The sequence below is a fragment of the Hemiscyllium ocellatum genome, chromosome 7 (genome assembly GCF_020745735.1).
Source record: "Hemiscyllium ocellatum isolate sHemOce1 chromosome 7, sHemOce1.pat.X.cur, whole genome shotgun sequence".
Lineage (NCBI taxonomy): Eukaryota > Metazoa > Chordata > Chondrichthyes > Orectolobiformes > Hemiscylliidae > Hemiscyllium > Hemiscyllium ocellatum.
The window spans coordinates 68,266,540-68,286,201 of NC_083407.1; the positions used below are offsets into that span (position 1 = coordinate 68,266,540).

At 37.9% G+C, this 19,662-nt stretch overlaps 1 protein-coding gene across 1 annotated transcript in view; it reads right to left on the reverse strand.

The window, feature by feature from the left end:
* Positions 1 to 19,662, reverse strand: part of LOC132817482 (endoplasmic reticulum junction formation protein lunapark-like) — a 98,613-nt gene that overhangs the window by 48,015 nt on the left and 30,936 nt on the right. The window contains exons 5-6 of the mRNA XM_060827941.1: positions 6,738 to 6,796; positions 6,562 to 6,602 (exon numbers count right to left, since the gene is read on the reverse strand). Of these exons, the coding sequence (XP_060683924.1) occupies positions 6,562 to 6,602; positions 6,738 to 6,796 (100 nt within the window). The remainder of the gene's footprint in view (positions 1 to 6,561; positions 6,603 to 6,737; positions 6,797 to 19,662) is intronic.

The window sequence follows — 19,662 nt, forward strand, 5'->3', positions numbered from 1 at the left end:
GTAGTTGCACAAAGATTCCAGTCCTCAATGGGCCAGGGAAATATTGAAATTGAAAATCAACTCGTTGCAAATTCAATACCTCATTTGACACACAGTCTGGCTCATCCTAAACACTAACCAGTAGGGGATGGAATCAGTGTCAAGCATATGAATAGGGAGGTGGTCATGTGGACAATGGAGGAGGGGCAGCTAGCAGGTTTCACGTAGGTCTATGAAGAATTTCCTAATGAACGCCCAATGACTGTTTAAAATCCATGCTTCTAACTTAGACACTCTGGGTTCCATCCAACTCCAGGACTGGCCTGACAAGGAAAGTGCACTTGACTTGTAAATTCTTCCATTATGCCAAGGGAGACAGTAAAAGCAGGAGAAGTTCTTGGTCAGCCATGGGACCAAAAACATAGTTGGATCGTCTACTGTCATCTTCCAAACTCCAGACTTCAAAGTGCCTGCTGCCATAGCAACTCAGGCCTTCTGAATAAATATTCCACTAAATATTCATAAATATATACACATTACAGAGGCATTAGAGAGGAAGGAGCAGGCAACAGCCTTTCTCGCTCAGTTGTGGTTTAAATAAAAGCAGTTTATTTTTGGACAAAAAGGGTTTCAATTATTCCCTTTTGTGTTTTGACAGATAGAAATATTGGCAGCTGCTGCAAAGCAGAGTAAAAGTGCAAGAACATGAAAGTAATTACAAGAGAGACCAACCTAAAAATGGGCAAGTGATTTCTTAAGAGGGTTCCTTTCTGATTAGTGAAATCTACTATTCAGTTATATTTTGTCTACCTGTTTCAAATTGTCCAAACTATCTTTTTCATCAGTTGTCTAACAATGGGTAGAATCTAACAACAGTGATTGGGATACTGTGAAAAGCAGTGAAACAGTAAACCAGTACCAATTCAAAAGTGGGTGGCAGTGTGTAGAATACCATTGGGAATATGATGCGTTGGTTCAGACGATATTGAGTCCCACCTTTGAGGATTAAAGGACAAGTAAAATGAACAGATAAACATTGATCATGACAGAAGTTATGAAGTAGCACAACAAAGAAAATGATTGAATTTGCATGCACTTATGGTAAATTTCTATTTGTGTGGTATTTTGACTGCTGCTATTGTAGAACACAAACCATTGTACATCAATGAAATTGAAGAAGAAATGCTAAGGAGTAAGATATTCCAAAATCCTCGAAGCTTGTTAATTGTACTCAGCAGCTTCATAGTGAAGAAATGTCAAATATTGCTAATTGTTTAAATATAATGAAGAGAATAATTACATGCACCTACTTCAATAATGGAATGTACAAAAATCTATCAGCAGTCATTATTGAAAGTTATTAGACATGACAGTAAATGACAGGCAATTCCTCAGATTTATTTCCTCATAGCACTTAATGCTATTAATTTAAAGAAGGTTGTTGGCAGAGTGCTTTAAGAAATAAAGTCTGTGTGCCAATTAACCGCTGTCAGCATTGATTTTAGATTATTTATTAGCAGAAGCAATTAGCTTGGTGCAAAGCACCGCAAAAGCTCAATAAAGGCAAAAAGGAGCAATGAAAGTCCTTTAATGACATATAAAGGCCAATATCTCATTTGCTTTACTGTTAATCTCAAACCATCAGTGTGGAGAGAAATTTGCAATTTTCTTATAAGGCGAGACAAAATTAACAAATTAAAAATAAACCCATTTCCTGCATTAGCACAAGCAAGAATCAACCATTTGAAAATTGAACAAATTTAGTTTGATCTGTTTCAATTTATGCTGATTGGAATTAGTTGCAGGGAGTACAGGTCCCAGTGAACTGACAAAATTTAAAATTGAAGCAGAGAAAGGAATAGAACATCTGCTAATGGGGCTTACACAAAGCAGAAAGGACACGGTTTTAGAAAAAAAAGACAGATGGGAGGAACTGGCGGTGCGCATAGTCAAATCAGATCTGATTCTTTAAGAATGCTCTCACTAACAAAGTAAACACTGGAATTTGGAATCCATATACAAAATGCACAAGCAGCACAAACTGAACTCATTGGATTTCTGCCCTTTGTTGTCAATTGTAAATTAATATTTGCTAGATTTAATCATAAGGATAGTAAACCTCATAAAATGATTGTAAAAGGGCATAGCTGTACAAAATGATTGTCTGGAAGGGACAGACATCATAAATTCCATAAAGTGCAGTTTTCATGATAACGCTACTCAGTCACTCTGAATGCAAAAGAATGATGAGATATTTGGCTTGGTTAACAATAGATCTTCATGGTCAAAAACGATTAAATCTTTGCAGTGAAGAAATCTTGCTAAATGTAATAGATTTAGAATAGAACTAATAGTTCAAAACTATACATTTGTGAAGAGTTGTGGACTATCAACAGCAGAATTGCATTCCGCCACAATCTGTAACATAATAGTGCACACAACCAAAACCATCAAGCCAGGAAATCAACATTGGTTCAGTGAAGAAATTCAAAAAGCTCATCATGACCAGTAACAGGCAGATCTAAAATTAAGATGCAAATATAGCAAGCTACAATATAGGGCTATTTGCTTTTAAAAAGGTCAACGCAGCAAGCTATTAGCAATTCCACACCTAAAGGATCAGATCGAAGTTTGGCAGTTCTGTTAAATCCAGTGAATAGTGATGGATAATTAAATACCTCGAGGGGGGCAACATCTCCAATGAACATCCTGATATTCAATGAGAGGGAGCCCAGAACATCAGTGCAAAAGGATAAGGTTAAAGCAATTCAAATTGTCCACCACTTCCTGCGAACATTGGAAATAAGAACAAGACTAGGACATTCATTCCCTCAAGTCAGTCCTGCTCTTCTATAAAAATCATGATTGGTCTGTCCCAGACCTCAGATTCTCTATTGTGCCAGCTCCTCAGACTTCAATGTTTCATTATCTCAAAACTCAATCTACCATCACTTTGAATACTTTCAGTGATCTATCCCAGCGAGTTGAGCCTAAAGAATTCCAGACTTTCACTGCACTCAGCAGAAATTCTCTTTCACATCTCAGTTTTAAATGAATGTCTTCTAATTCAGTGACTATGACTGCCTAGCTCAAGATTCATCCACTAGTGGAAACATCATCTCACCATCTTCCCTGTCAAACATTCTCAAAATGTTATTTATTTTAGTAAGATGACTCTTCATTCTTGTAAGCTTGCATGAATAAAGGCCTACTCTGCTTAGCCACACATCATAAGTCAACCCCTTCATCACAGAAAAAAGCCTACTGAATCTCACTTGACTGCCTCTAATGTCAGCATATTCTTTCCTCAATACGGAGAGCCAAATTGGACAGAGTATTCTGGGCAAGGCCTCACCAACACCCTGTATAGTTGTAACAAGACTTTTCCTATTTTTAAAAGCCAAGTCTTAAGACTTAAATTACATTTGCCTTTTAATTATTCGCTGCATCAGCAGGCTAACATTTTGTGTTTCATTCACAAACAAAAGGTAGATCCCTCTGTTCTACATTTTTTTGAAGCCTCTATTTATAAAATAATCTGCCTTTTAATCTTCTTTCTACCACGGTGCATGACCTCACACTTTCCTACATTAAACACTGTCAATCAAGTTTTTGCCCACTCACTCAACTGAACTCTATCCCCTAGTAGGTTATGCATGTCCTCATCACAGTATGCCCTCCCAGCATCCACAATCCTTGGGTTTTGTATCATGTCTGAATCTGGGCTTTCTTGGCCTGTAAAGCTCAAACTTGGCTGCTCACTGGATAAACTCAGCAATCAGAAGTGCATAAGTACTCTCAAACAAACTAAAATATAAACTCAATTTGGTTTTGTTTTTGTTCTGGCTATCTTAATTACTTCTACTTAAAGAGTTCTCAAGAGAACTTTCCAGTGTCTAACTGAGTAATATCTGGTACTGGCTGAAAAATCTGTTTTCTATTAAACATTTTTGTAGGACATTGAAATCCATTAATTTTCTCCTATAAAATTAGAGCACCTATTGTTTCTTTGCTAGTTTTAAATTTTGTTTCAGAACTCTACTAAAGTTCTATCTCAGCTTTCAGTTCTGGTGAAGAATTATATCCAAAACAATAAATTGGTCTTTAATAAATGCTGGAACCTAAGCTTCAGACTCTATACGCAGAGGGAAGAAATGAATCTGAGTGCACTACTTCAGGAGGTAGAGACAACCCTTAATCTAGGCACTTAGAATCTGATCTGCAGTCAGAGAGAGGAGAGTGAGACAGTGTAAGGTAAGTATGGGAATCCAAAAGGTAGCTCTAGAGGAACTTCAATCCTTTCACTTGTCCAGTAGGTTTCAGGTTCTTGCAGATTGTGTGAACTTGAGCAAGGATTGCAGACAGGATGAGAAAACAGACCACAGCACAATGGTGCAGAGAACTATTTGAGTGGTGAACAGTTAAATGAATGTATTTGAGAAACTGAATATTATTTAAGTGGGGAAAGACTACAACACAGACAGGTTTGGGGATACTCATGCACAAATCACAAAACACTAGCATCTAGATTCAGCAAGTTATCAGGAATGGAAATGAAATGTTGGATTTTACTTCAAAAGGAATCAAGTTTAAAAAGAGAGATCTTGCTGCAACTATACAAGATACTAGTCAAACCATAGCTGGAAAACCATGAATAGTTTTGGGCCTTTTATCTAAGGAAAGATACAATGGCATTACAGGCAGTCCAAAGATGATTCATGGAGTAAGAAGGGACTGCCTTATGAGGAAGGCTGTGTTGGTTGAGCCTGTACTCTTTGGAGCTTAAGACGAATAAGGGTGCCCTTTCTTTAAATGTTCAAAATTCTTAGATGCTTTGACAGGATAGGTGCAGACAGGTTGTTCCACTTGTAGGACAATAATAAAATAAGGAATCACCTATTTAAGACAAGGATAAGGACGCAATTTTTCTCCACATGTGGAATTCTTTACCACACAGAGGGCAATAGAGAATGGATCATTGAAAATCTCTCTCAACCTTGAATATACTTAATCAGCAAGAGAATCAAAGTTTAAGGAGAAAAGGAAGGAAAGCAGAGTTAGGAAAATCAAAATGTCACCGAATGGTAGAGCATACTCAACGGGCTAAATGCCCTACTTCTGCTCCTATGTCTTGTGGTGTTATTTGTAATAATGGCAAGACAGTTAGGAGAGTAGATATAGTTCCCTTTAATTGAGAATGTCTTGAGTTCTGAACATTGACTAGTGCCAGGATTAAAGATGTAGCTCTAGGCTATAAAAAGCTTAGAGTGGGAAGGGAAGGAAAGAAAGAATCCAGAGGTTCTAAGAGAAAATGATCTTCCTCATTGAGCCTACAATGTCAATTTGATTGAATGTAACAGGATTAAAATTGTATATATATCTCTGAAAAAAATCAACAAATTCTATTAATCCCATAAATATAAATTTACTAATAACCCAGATTTCATTAGTGAAAGTTCAGTTACTGAATAACTCAGCCTTACATTCGACTGTTGTAAACTTTTATGATATATGTTTAAGTTGCCACATGGAACAAAAGTCAACTGTGCAATGTCAGCTAAGTATCCATAATTTTGGCACAACTGTTGAAACTAATAAAGTATCTCGCATGAGACTCTGGACATAGAAACTAGTGTCAAAAAGCCATTATTAATGGCTTAACTGAATCGATCCTACAAATTCATCACGCTAACCTCAAATATTCAATTATTTTTGTTGTGTTTGACAAAAATAGGCAAACACAAATGACCAAGTTACTAATGTAATTCTTAAAATACTCAGTTTATTTCACTGCACCTTCCACCTAATAATAGTGAACTGTCAAGACTATATGACAAGTGACATAAATGACCACTCAGCCTAAATAAATACCTACAATTATTCAGTTAAATGAGTTTCTATTTTCATTGCTACTGATTCTGATCAAGTTACTGCCCGACTAAAAGCTAAGCTTTACTTAGGCAATTGATCACAAAAAGTATTCATGTTCAAAAGAAAGGTGTATACTGCTTTTATTCATACTTCTCATTTGTCTTTTTTTCCTAAAACTGGAAAAATATAGGCAGATGGAATATCTTTTCTGTCAGTCTGATTTTTCACTTGTCTTGCTTTACCCAAATTGATTTATTGTTTTCCTTGTGGACAGTCATGGTTGAAGATACCCTCAAGATAACTAATGCACGACAGCATGTCTATTACTAGCCTGATAGCATGGCAGTTCCTGTTCAAGTCTATGCAAATTTTCAAGCAGACAAAAGAGACTGTGCAATAGCTCAAACTGTAAACCTCGGTCCTACACCAAAATTTGAATTGGGTTTGATTAAACATAAAAGTGCGCTATTCTATGGTTACCAATATTGACAAAACAACTAAAATGCTTAGTATTTATTTCACATTAGAACATTACGCTTTGGTTACAATTAGTGAAGAAACACAGGAAAAATATGTTAAAACCAATGGACAAATGCTATTTGGATGCTCACTTAAATCACCACTTAATTAGTAAATAGAACAGATGATGCCTCTAAGTGAAATAGTTTTAAAGGAAGCAGAAACAGAAAAAAGTTTTAAGATAGTACTCACAATTTTCTTCTTTTGTACTTTTAAACCTTCCAGAGCTTCACCTGTAAAAAAATTTTAAGAGTGAGCAGTCCTGTAGTTTTCAAAGATAACCAGTGGTAAATGTAATGAAAAAAAGAGTGTATAAAAAAAATAAATTAAGCTTTACGTAGTTTCAAAACAGACATTTAAAAACTTACTGTTTCTTTCAGTTCTTTTGCAAAAGAGCCAAATCAATATTTTTCGTATTAACCACACCCTGAAAAATAACAATCATCATGAGCACCATGTAAACATAACAGCAACTGAAAAAAAATAGGCAAAGTAAACTTGAACTAAACAAATAACCCACTAGAGCACAACACAACAGTACACGATTTCCTAATTTACTTCAGTGTGCAAAGTCTTGTTCAAGGATATCTGCCAGAAAAAGGACAGCTATCATTACTGCTAGATGACTGCGTCAGGGTGTTAATTTGTTCAAGTTGCAAAAGATTTCACGATTGTCTTAAAATATTTATTCTATAAATAATAATCCACTGAGACCCAATGCTCATATAACACGCTTACTCAAAAAGGAAAGGAGGCAGAAAATAGGAAATTACAAATCAGTTGTTTTAACATGTGTTGTGGGCAATTGTTAGAATTTATTACTAAGTAATAACCAAACATTTGGAAAGTCAAACTAAAAACCATGATTTTGATGGATTGATGAGGGATAAATCATGTTCAACTGATTTGATCAAATTCTTTGAAGATTTAATAAGCATTATGGATAATGGGGATCCTGCAAGATGCAACATATCTCAACCTCCAGAAGGCATTTGATAAGCTGCTACACTAAAAGTTAATACCAAGGTAAGATCACATGGAGTAAGGGTTAATTTGTAAGCTTAGATACAGCATTAGCTGACCAACATAAAGCAGAGCATCAGGATAAATGAGTCATTTCTGGTTGGCAAGATGTAACCAGTGGGATGCCCCAGGGTTTGATCCTCAGATCGCAACAATATACAATTTATCTTAATGATTTGGATGTGGGAATAGAAAGTAATATAGCCAAATTTGCAGATAACAATAAAATGGGTGGGAACGTAAGTCGCAACGAAGAAATAAGGAATTGGTAAATGCATATGGATAGGTTAACTGAACGGGCCAAAATTGGCAGATGAAGTTTAATGTCGATAAAATGAGAGAGATTATCCATTTTGGTGAGAGGAATAGAGAAGGCAAATTATCTAAATGAAGAGAAACTTCAGACTGCTTCAGTGCAGAAGATCTTGGTGTCCCCGTGCATGAACTGCAGCAAAATAGCATGCAGGAACAGCAGTGGAATTTTGGTATTTATTGTTAACAGAACAGAGCAAGGAAGTTTTGATGCAACTGTGCAAGGTATCAGTGAGACCACACCTGCAATAACGCGTACAATTTTGGTTGCTTACATGAGGAGAGATATAGTTGCATTGGAGGCAATTCAGAGGAGGTTCACTAGATTAATTCCAGAGATGGTAAGTTTTTCTTATGACTAGAGATTGTTTCAGCCTAACCTGCTCAATCTGGAGTTTAGAAGAATGAAAGGAGATCTAATTGAGGTATCTAAAATTCTGAAGAGATTGGCAATGTTGACAGAACGTTTTCTCATTTGGGGCAATCTAGAACAAAAGGTCATAACTGTAGAATAAGGGCAGCAAATTTAAAACAGATGTGGAGAAATTATTTCTCTCAAAGAACCTATGGAATCCACAATCCCAAAGTGCAGATGCTGGGACAATGAATTAACAATCTGTCTCCTCCTAAAATTACTCAGTCTCCTCTGTTCCAAGAAAACAGCCCCAGCCTTTCTAATCTATCATAACGAAAACTCTCCAGGTTAGGAAACATTCTACTTTAAATCTTCTCTGCAAACGTTCCAAAACTGTACACAATACTCTAGCTGTGGCCTAACCAGCAATTTGTACTGTAAATGTAGAGTGCCACATCAAGAATATCTACAGTTCCCTTCTCTTTGAGGGTGAAAAATTTTAAAACAAAAGCCTGAGCCTTGAGTTTTGAAATGCTGAATATGCTTCACTGAAACAACTTACTAAAAATGGAAGTTTGTTTTTTTTTCGAACAAAACAAAAGGCACATTGCACCATAAAGCTCCAATCTATGTGCCTCAGCAGTATATTTGGCACAGAACACTCAAATCCACAGGTCAAAAACTTTAAATTGAAATGATAGTGGCAAATTTGCACTTCCATCTGGGTTATCTGAGTTCCAAAGAACTGTAACAACAATAATTGCTGCAATGATGCAAAAATCAAATCATATATTATTATTATAACAGTTTACATGCAAAATCTATAGTTCCATAAACCTATAGTTACCAAGTGACAATGACAAAAAAAATTGATAATGAAATGGAAAATGTAGGTAACGATAATTAAATCCACTCAGCCACAAGTTCAGAATCAGGAGAAAGCTCCATCCTTGCAGCTACTAAGCTAGTGGAAACGGCATATAATTTTCTTCAGGTTGATGCAGAAAAAAAGACAACAATAAAATTCAACTTGCAGCTTGACAGAGTTGCTTTCATCTAGCAGCATTCTGGTCAACCTCAAATTTATTGCTTGTTTTTGCTTATTGTATTTCAGCATTATACGAAGATAAACGGACAAGGTGCATTCTGGTAAGTAGCATATTAAAATGCATTAGGTTTCTTATCTGAAGTTAAAGCTGAAGTTTTGAGATGCCTTACATGCAACAAAACGATTATTCTGATCTCATATTGAAAAGTGGGACAAACAAACAAACATTTCATGATCCAGACTGATTGTGAATGCAACATATTTCCTCAGTTTGAAAAAAAAATGCAACCTCCACATTAATTCTTCTTGCAATATAGATTAATATTAGCAAGTTTTGAGGAGATTTGTAGCTCAGGTTGAGGTACTGGATGTAGGTTTGTTCGCCGAGCTGTAAGTTTCATATTCAAACATTTCATCACCATACTAGGTAACATCATCAATGAGCCTCCGGTAAAACACTGGTGTTCGTGACCTGCTTTGGATTTAAGTGTTTAGATTGCCTTGGGTTGGTGATGTCAGTTCCTGTGGTGATGTCATTTCCTGTTCTTTTTCACAGAGGGTGGTTAATGGGGTCAAAGATGATGTGTTTTGCTTCTAGGAATTCTCACGTGTCTTGGTTTGGTTTGTCCTAGGGTGGATATGTTGTCCCAGTTGAAGTGGTGTCCTTCCTCATCTGTATGTAAGGATACTAGTGATAGTGGGCAATGTCTTTTTGTGGCTAGTTGATGTTCATGCATCCTGCTGGCTAGTTTTCTGCCTGCTCATCCAATGTGGCGTTTGTTACAGTCCTTGCAAGGTATTTTGTGAATGACATTAGTTTTGTTTGTCGTCTGTATGGGATCTTTCAAGTTCATGAGCTGCTGTTTTAGTGAGTTGGTGGGTTTCTGGGCTACCATGATGCCAAGAGGTTTGAGTAGTCTGGCAATCATTTCCAAAATGTCTTTGGTGTAGGGGAGAGTGGCTAGGGTTTCTAGATGCATTTTGTCTGTTTGATTGAGCTTATTGCTGAGAAATCAGCAGACTGTGTTCATTGGGTATCAGTTCTTTTTGAATAAGCTGTGTAAGTGATTTTCCTCCGCTCTTCGTAGTTCCTGTGCTGCAGTGTGTGATGGCTCATTGAAATAATGTTCTGATGCAGCTTCGTTTGTGGATGTTGCGATGATTGCTTTTGTAATTCCGTATTTGGTCCGTATGTGCTGTCTTCCTGTAGATGCTGGTTTTAAGTTCCCCTTTGGCTATTAGCTTGACTGTGACATCTAGGAATGGCAGTTTGTTGTTGTTTTCCTCCTCTTTAGTGAATTTTATGCCAATAAAAGGATATTATTGGTGTTATTGAAAGTTTGCTTGAAGTTGTTTTGCTTAGTGATGACAAATGTGTCATTCCCATAGCTGGCCCAGAGTTTGGGTTGAATAGTTGACTGAGCTGTTTGTTCGAGTCTTTGCATTACTGCCTCCGCTAAGAATGCTGATATCGGAGATCACTTGGGTCTTCCGTTGGATTGTCTGTAGGTTTTGTTATTGAAAATGAAGTGGGTGGTAAAGCATTAGTCCACTAGCTTGACAATGTTGTCCTTGCTGATGAAGTTGGTGGTGTTTGGTGTATATGTCTTTGGTTCTTCTAACAGTGTAATCAGTGCTTCCTTGACCAGGTTGATATTAATGGATGTGAACAGGGCTGTTACATCAAAGGAGACCATTATTTTATCCTCTTTAACTTGGTGTCTTTGGTGTTCAGGAATTCTTGGGCGGAGTGGATGCAGTGGTGGGAGTCTTCTACCAAGTGTTTTAGCTTTTGGTGTACCTCCTTGGCTAATCTTGGTGTTCCAGGTTGTGAGATAATGGGACTGAGGAGTGATTCTGGTTTGTGAAATTTTGGGTAATCCATAAAGGTGTGGTGTGTTGGCTCAGTCTGGTTTCATTTTTTGGACGTCTGTCTTATTTAATTCTCCAAATTTCTGAAGTCTTTTGAGTAGGGCTGTGATTCAGTTCTGTAATTGTGGGGTCTGGTCTATCGCCACCTGTTGGGAAGTGTCAGTATCTGCAAACAATGCATTTGATTCCTCAATCTAGTCTTTTCAGTTTAAAATAACTGTCAAGCAGTCTTTGTTTTCTGTATCATCTCTCGTACCTTGACTTCTTACTTAAGTTTCATGCTTAGAATTGGGTGCATGGGGCAGCATAGTGGCTCAGTGGTTAGCACTGCTGACTCACAGCACCAGGGTGCCAGGTTCAATTCCAGCCTCAGGCGACTAACTGTGTGGAGGGTTTCCACATTCTCCCGGTGTCTGCGTGGGTTTCCTCTGGTTGCTCAGGTTTCCTCCCACAATCCAAAGATCTGCAGGTCAGGTGAATTGGCCATGCTAAATTGCCCACAGTATTAGGTGCAGTAAATCAGAGGGAAATTGGTGTGGGTGGGTTACTTTTCGGAGGGTCGTTGTGGACTGATTGGGCCGAAGGGCCTTTTTCCACACTATAGGGAATTGAATCTAAAAACAACTAGCCACAAAAACACATGACCCTCTCTCACTAGTATCCTTACATATAGATGAGGAAGGACACCACTTCGACTGATATAACACATCCATCCTAGGACAAGCCAAACAGAGACACGCATGAGAATCCCTAGAAGCATGGCATTCCAACTGGTACTCTTATCAACAAACACATCAACTTGGAGCCCTTTTACCACACTGAGAAAAAGAACAGGAAATGACATCACCAACCCAAGGAAATCTAAACAAATCCAAAGCAGGTGACTAACACCAGTGCTTCACCGGAGGCTCACTGATGTTACCTAGCATGGTGATGAAACATCTGAAAATGAACCTTCCAGCTCAGCGATCAAAATTACATCCATATATTAATATGATGAAAAAGTTTCCATCATCATATAAAAAACATCTAAATTGTTTTAACATTAAATTCAAAGTTTGATGAACAATAGTATATTCAAAATGGGCAAGTGCACTTAAATAGTCAGCAAGGGAGACACACACATATACAACCCCACACATCCACCCACCACTAGTTTGGTCTCAGTTGGGATACTGCACACAATTCTGCAATGACTCAAGGGAAAACATCCTAGTTTTGCATATACAAATAAGGGCAACTGATCAGATATCAAACTACATATCTGACCTTCAGAAGACACTAAGCACATTAAGAATTAACTAGCAATGGAAAAAAGCCAGCTCATAGTAAAACAATATACAACAAAAAAAAAAGCTAAAGCCTATTAAATTGCATTCATGTTATTTATTCTGGGAATGTGTCACACAAGGTTACTTATTATTGGCAATCACAAGCTGCCATTTCGAAATTTATGGTTAGCCTACTTCGTGAACCCAATAGAGTGTTTCAGGAATTGAACTAATAACCACACGCAGGGGTTGTGGGCTAAAGTGTTAATAAACAAAAATAGTGGACTGACAATAGCGTGGATATTGTAGCTGCTCCTAAGTTGCAGGTTTTCTTGTATAATTCCTATGATTTTCACATTTCATAATCATAAAGATTTTTATTTTGAATCATTTTGTAACTCTTGTAGAAGAGTTTGTTTTTAAAAATGGAGTTTGTGTGGGTCGGGCCTCCACGTTTGTCAAGTATGGATCTGTGGGCAGATATACTTCCCCCCACCCTCCACCAGGTTTAAAACTCAAAGATTTCTGTAAATATACGTTTAAAACAAAATAATAAAGAAAGGAGAGATTTCATTTTTACACTCAGAGGAGAGATACTTTTGACAGTGTTTGACAAATTTTGATCCAGTGATTTTTTACTTTGACAAAAAAAATTTACATTAAATTAATGTGTGAAGAAGGAGAGATTGTTTGCAGAGCTTGTGGACAGGCTTACACATTGATTGATCTGGAAAGATTTTTTAAATCTGGAGATTGAAAGCTGAATGTTGGATTATTTGAGGAGGAGCCATTTTTCATTTGTTCAGCTAAGTGTTTGATTGCTTTTTATTATTTATTTGTTTAAATTGTTTTATGTGCTTAATATTAATTCTGTGGGTAAGGAAATGTACTTTATTTTTAAATGTAAGGTGCTACTGAGAACTTTTTTAGGTTTAATGTCACTGAGGGCATGCATACAATAAGACATTGCGAATGATGACTAATAGATTTAGAGAAGTGTTCACACAGTAGGATCAGTCAGATAGATGGTCAATTGTCAAGAAAGCTAAGAAAGTAGTTCAGAAGGCTCAAGCAGTTATTTCTCTCTCAAACAGGTATTTGTTTTGGGTACTGTTGAATCTTATATTAAATGAGGTCTGTCAAAATTTAAATAATAATTTTTACAAGGGTCTGTCCAGTTAGGGACGGAGACCAGAGATTCAGTGGCAGTCAGTGTGAGTCTAAGATAATATGTTGCTTTCCTGGTGCCAGAGTTAAGAACATCTCAAAATAGTTGAAGCATTTTGTCAAAAGGAAGAGTAAGAAGTCAGAGGTTGTTGTGCATATTGGTAGGGATGATATAGTTAAGGAAAGGGTTAAGGCTTTGCAGAGTGAATATAACTGGTTAAATAAAAGTTTAAAAAATAGAACATCAAAAGGAGTAATCCCTAGTTTATTTACAGTGCCAAGTTCTAATGAGGGAAATAGTCACAAAAAAACAGAGAGATAAATCAATGGCACAATAATGTAGGGATTCATTTTCTTGGATCTTTGGGATCTCTTCAGAGACGAAAAGACCTGCTCAAAAAGGATAGATTTTACCTGAACTGGAAAAGGACCAATATACTGGCAGGGAGATTTGTTCGTTCTATTTCAGGAGCCTGTATGTGTTCACAGAAGTGGGGGGGCGAATGGAAGTAACAGTGAAAATTCAAAGAAAGACGATTATGATTCTGAATCAGAAAAGAGCAACTTAATTAGAAAACATAGACAACCCCAAGTCAGAGAATGAAGTAACACTGAAGAAGTAAACTGCATTTCTTTCAATGCAAGAGTTTTATAAGTAAGGCTGATTAACTCAGGGCATGCATGGGAACATGGAACTGGGTTGTTGTAGCTATTATAGAAACATAGTTGAGGCAAGTTCAAGGACTTGTAGCTCAATGTTCTGGATTTTAAATGCTTTGGGAAGGATAGAAAGAAAGGCAAAAGAGATGGGAGGTGGTACTTTTGATTAAAGAAGACATTACCACTGTAATTAGAGAAGACATTTCTTAGGGATCATTTAGTGAAAATATATGGGTTGAAATTAAAAATAAAAAAAAGGGATGATCGCCTTGATGGGATTGTGCTATAGGTCCCCCAATGCTCAGAGGGAAATTCAGGAGCAAATACGTAGACAGATCTCAAATACATGTAAGAATAATAAGGTTGTAAAAGTAGGAGATTTTAATTTTCCAAATATTGACTGGGACTGCCATAGTGTTAAAGGTTTGGATGATAATGAATTTCTTAAACCCGTTCAAGAAGATTTTCTTGACCATTATGTCAATGTTCCCACCAGAGAAGGGACAAAACTTGTCCTTCTCTTGGAAAGGATGGCAGGGCAAGTGACTGAAGTGTTAAGGGAACACTTTGGGACTAGAGACCACATAACACTACTAATTTTTAAATACTTAGCATTTTGCATAAGTCTTCAATAACAGTTAAAGTTCTTCATTGGAGTAAGGCAAATTTTAAGGACATGAAACAATAACTTTCAAAAATTGACTGGAGTAAATTGTTCACAGGTAAGAGAGTTCAGATGCATAATGTTCTTGTTAGAGTGAAAGGCAAAGCTGGTAAGATTAGGGAACAATGGATGAGTAAAGATATTGAGGTTCTCGTCAAGAATAAAAAAGAATTGCACATTAGATACAGACAACAGATATCAAGTAGATCTCTTGAAGAGTGAGTGTAGGTGCATTCTTAAGAAGGAAATCAGGGAGATAAAGAGATGTGAGATAACTTTAGCAGATAAGGTTTAGGATAATCCAAAAAGATTATACACCTATATTAAGAGGAAGACAGCAAGTAGAGAGAATAGCGCTGCTTTAAGGTCAATGAGGTCATCTTTGTATCGAACCTCAGGAAATGGGAGAGATATTAAATGATTTTTTTCGTTTTTACTGTGGAGGTTACAGAACACAGGAAAATAAATATTAATGGTTAGAAAATAGTTCATGTTACAGAAGAGGAACTGCTGGAGGTTTTAAAATGCAAAAAAGGTAAATAAATAAACCTCTCAAACCTGATCAAGACATTGTGGGGAGTCAGGGAAAAAATTGTAGGTGCCCTAGCAGAAATATGTGTACTGTCTATAAACTTGGGTGAAGTAACAGAGGACTGGATGTTGGTTAATACTGTGCCATTGTTTAAGAAAGAATGCGAGAAGCATACAAATTCTGGACCTGTGAGTCTGACATCGATGGTGGGTAAATTGCTGGAGGTGATTCTGAAAGATAGGACTTACATGCATTTGGAGAGACAAAGATTGATTCGGGATAGTCAGCATGATTTTTTTTGGAAAGAAAATCATGCCTCACAAACGTGATCGAGTTTTTAATGAAACAACCAAAAAGTCTGATGACAGTAAAGAGGTAGATGTTGTTTACTTGGACTTTAAAGTCTTTGACAACATTTCACATGGTAGACTAATTAGTAAAGTTAGATCACATGGGATTCATGGCATGCTTGTCAACTGGATACAAATTGTGGTATCTGGCTTTATGGTAGGAGACAGAGGGTGGTGGTGGAGGGTTTTGTTTTGGACTAGAAGCATGTGATCAGCGGTGTTCCACAGGGATCAGTACTGGGTCTACTTTTGTTCATCATTCATGAAAAGTGATTTGGATGAGAATATGAGGCATGGTTAGTAAGTTTGCAGATAACATCAAAATTAGTGGTATTGTAGACAGTGAAAAAAAAGGTTATCTAAGATTACAAAGAGATTTTGATCAATTGGGTGAATGGGCTGAGGAGTGGCAGATGGAGTTTGATTTGGATAAATGTGAGATATTGCATTTTGGTAAAAAAAAACCAAGGGCAGGACTAATACAATTAACTGTGGGCACTGGGTAGTGTTTTAGACAGGGGTTCGGTACATAGTTGTTTGAAATCTGCATCACAAGCAGACAGGATGGTTAAGAAGACGTTTAGCATTTTTGCCTTCATTGCTCAGACCTTTTAAGGAGAGGAGTTGGGATGTCATGTTGAGATTCTACAGGATGTTGGTACGGCCTCTTCAGGAGCACTGTGAGCAGTTCTGGTCATCCTGGTACAGGAAGTATATTATTGAACTGGAGAGGGTTCAGAAAAGATTTACCAGTATCTTGCTGGGAATAAAGGTTTCACATGTAAAAATAGATTGGAAAGGATGGGACTTGTTTCACTGAGCGTACAAGTTGAGAGGTGAGCTTATAGAGATTTATAAAGTCATGAGAGGCATAGATAAGGTGAATGACAAAGATCTTTACCCTAGGGTAGGAGAATTCAAAACTAGGGGGCATATGTTTATGACAAAAAGAAAAATTTAAAAAGGACATGGGGGCAACTTTCCTTTTCTTTTCCTGGCAGATCATGTGTGGAATGAACTGCCAGAAAAAGTGGTAATGCAGGTGCTTTCTACTTTCATCCTGAGTGATGGAGCTTGCAGATTTAGAAGGTGCAGTTGAAGAAGCTGAAGTGCATTTTGTAGAATGTATACAAAACAGTCACAGTATCCAGTGAATAGGTAAAAAATGAATGTTTAAAGTGGTGGATAGTATGTCAATCAAGTAAATGGCTTTGTCTTGTACAGTGTACAGCTTCTGCGCTTACTGCAGCTACACCTATATATGCAAATGAAGAATATTCCAAGATACTCTGAACTTGTGCCCCATACATCAAGAGGAGAGTTTTGGAAGTCAGGAGGTGGGACACACCAAAATCAGTCAGTTACTGATCAGTGACAATCTCCTGAATGCTGATGGTGAGAGATTTGACAATTATAACTAATTATCAAAAGGAGCTGATCGATATCCCTGGTTCATGGCTATTGTTTCGCACTTATGGGGTGCAAATATACTCATGTTCCTTACCTGAGAACTGTGCTTCCTGGTTACTAATTCCTCCAGTAACAGAAATATTTCTCCTTATCTATGTCCCTAAGAATTTTGAAAACCTCAATTTGGGTAACACCTTAGCCTTCTGGGTTCTAAAGAAGCAACTCTAGTCTATCAGTGTCCCCTCATAACTGAATCACTCCACTCCAGCTAACAATCTGATGAATTTCCTTTGCACCCTCTCTAATACAACGACACTTTCCAATAGTGTGGCAATCAGATCTGCATACTCCAGCCATGACCTAAATGTTTTAGACAGCTCTATCATAACCTAATTGCTCTTGTATTTAATGTCTCAACTAATAAAGGCAAGTATCTCATATGCTTTCTTAACTACCTTAGCTACTGGTCATGCTGCCTTCAAGGATCTATTGACATGAACACAAAGTTCACTCTGATCCTTTGTACTTTCTCAGCTCTTCCTACTCAGCATAGACTTCTGTTTCTTGTTAGTCCTCCTAAAATACATCACTTCAAACTTTTCAGGGTTAAATTCCATTAGCCACTGTGCCAATCTGACCAGCTCATCTATCTTATCCTATAGCCCATGGCTTTCTTCCTTTTTATTTACCACAACACCAATTTTCATGTCGTCTGCAAACGTACTGATTATACTTCCTATGCTCAATGTTAAGATCATGACTGTACACTAAAACAGCAAGGGTCCCAACACTGAACATTGTGGCATGCCATTGGACAGAGCTTTCAATCACACCGTTTGACCATCATCCTCGATTTCAAATTTGGGTCAAATTTGCAAAATTGCTCTGCATTCCTTATGCACTTAGCATCATAACAGACAGGCATGCAAGACGTTCTCAAAAACCTTACTGAAGTTACATAAATGATTTGGATGGAGCATAAGAGGTACAGTTAGTAAGTTTGCAGATGACACCAAAATTGGAGGTGTAGTGGACAGCAAAGAGGGTTACCTCCGATTACAACAGAACCTGGACCAGACGGGCCAATGGGCTGAGAAGTGGCAGATGGAGTTTAATTTAGACAAAAGGTGAGGTGCTGCATTTTGGGAAAGCAAATCTTAGCAGGACTTATACACTTAATGGTAAGGTCCTTGGGAGTGTTGCTGAACAAAGAGACCTCGGAGTGCAGGTTCATAGCTCCTTGAAAATGGAGTCGCAGGTAGACAGGATAGTGAAGACGACGTTTGGTATGCTTTCGGCTATTGGTCAGAGTATTGAGTACAGGAGTTGGGAGGTCATGTTGTGGCTGTACAGGACATTGGTTAGGTCACTGTTAGAATATTGCGTGCAATTCTGGTCTCCTTCCTATCGGAAAGGAGTTGTGAAACTTGAAAGGTTTAGAAAAGATTTACAAGGATGTTGCCAGGGTTGGAGAATCTGAGCTACAGGGAGAGGCTGAACAGGCTGGGGCTGTTTTCCCTGGAGCGTCGGAGGCCAAGGGAAGACCTTATAGAGGTTTACAAAATTATGGAGGAGCATGGATAGGACAAATAGACAAAGTCTTTTCCCTGGGGTCAGCGAGTCCCAATCTAGACAGCATAGGTTTAGGGTGAGAGGGGAAAGATATGAAAGAGACCTAAGGGGCAACTTTTTCACACAGAGGGTGGTACGTGTATAGAATGAGCTGCCAGAGGATGTGGTGGAGGCTGGAACAATTGCAACATTTAAGAGGCATTTGGATGGGTATATGAATAGAAAGGGTTCGGAGGGATACGGGCGGGTGCTGGCAGGTGGGACTCGATTGGGTTGGGATATCTGGTCGGCATGGACGGGTTGGACTGAAGGGTCTGTTTCCATGCCGAACAACTATGGCTCTAAATGTTGCAATTGTACCCGCCTCCACTAGTTCCTCTGGCAGGTCATTCCATACACATACCACCCTCTGTAGAAAATTAGCCCTCAGATCCTTTTTAAATCTTTCCCTTCTCACCTCCACTTTAGGAAAAAGACCTTGGTTATTGATCCTATCATATCCCTCATGATTTTATAAGCCTCTATCAGGTACCCCTCAGCCACTGATGCTACAGGGGAAAACAGCCCCAAACTATTCAGCCTCTCCCTATAACTCAAAACCGCTAGTCCTACAAAATCCTTGTAAATCTTTTCTACATCCTCTCAAGTTTAACAGCACCCTTCTGATAGAAGGGTAACAGAACTGTACACGGTATTTTAAAAGTGGTCTCACCAATGTCTTGTACAGCCACAACATGACATCTCAATTCCTATGCTCAATGCACTGACCAAAGGCAAGCATGCCAAATGCCTTCTTCACCACCCTCCTGTCTACCTGCGACTTCACTTTCAAGGAACTATGTACCTGCATTTTATATCTCTTTGTTCACCTCTTCGGAAAATTTATTAGACATGATACCCCGAGTACTCCTATGCTGACAATTCTTTATTAATCTTAGTTTCTCCAAGAGGAGGAGATTAATTCTGTTCCTCAGAATTTTTTTCCAATTGTTTCGCCATCACTGACATTAGACTTATTGGCCGGTGCTTTCCCGGTTTATTCTCACGAGTCTTTCTG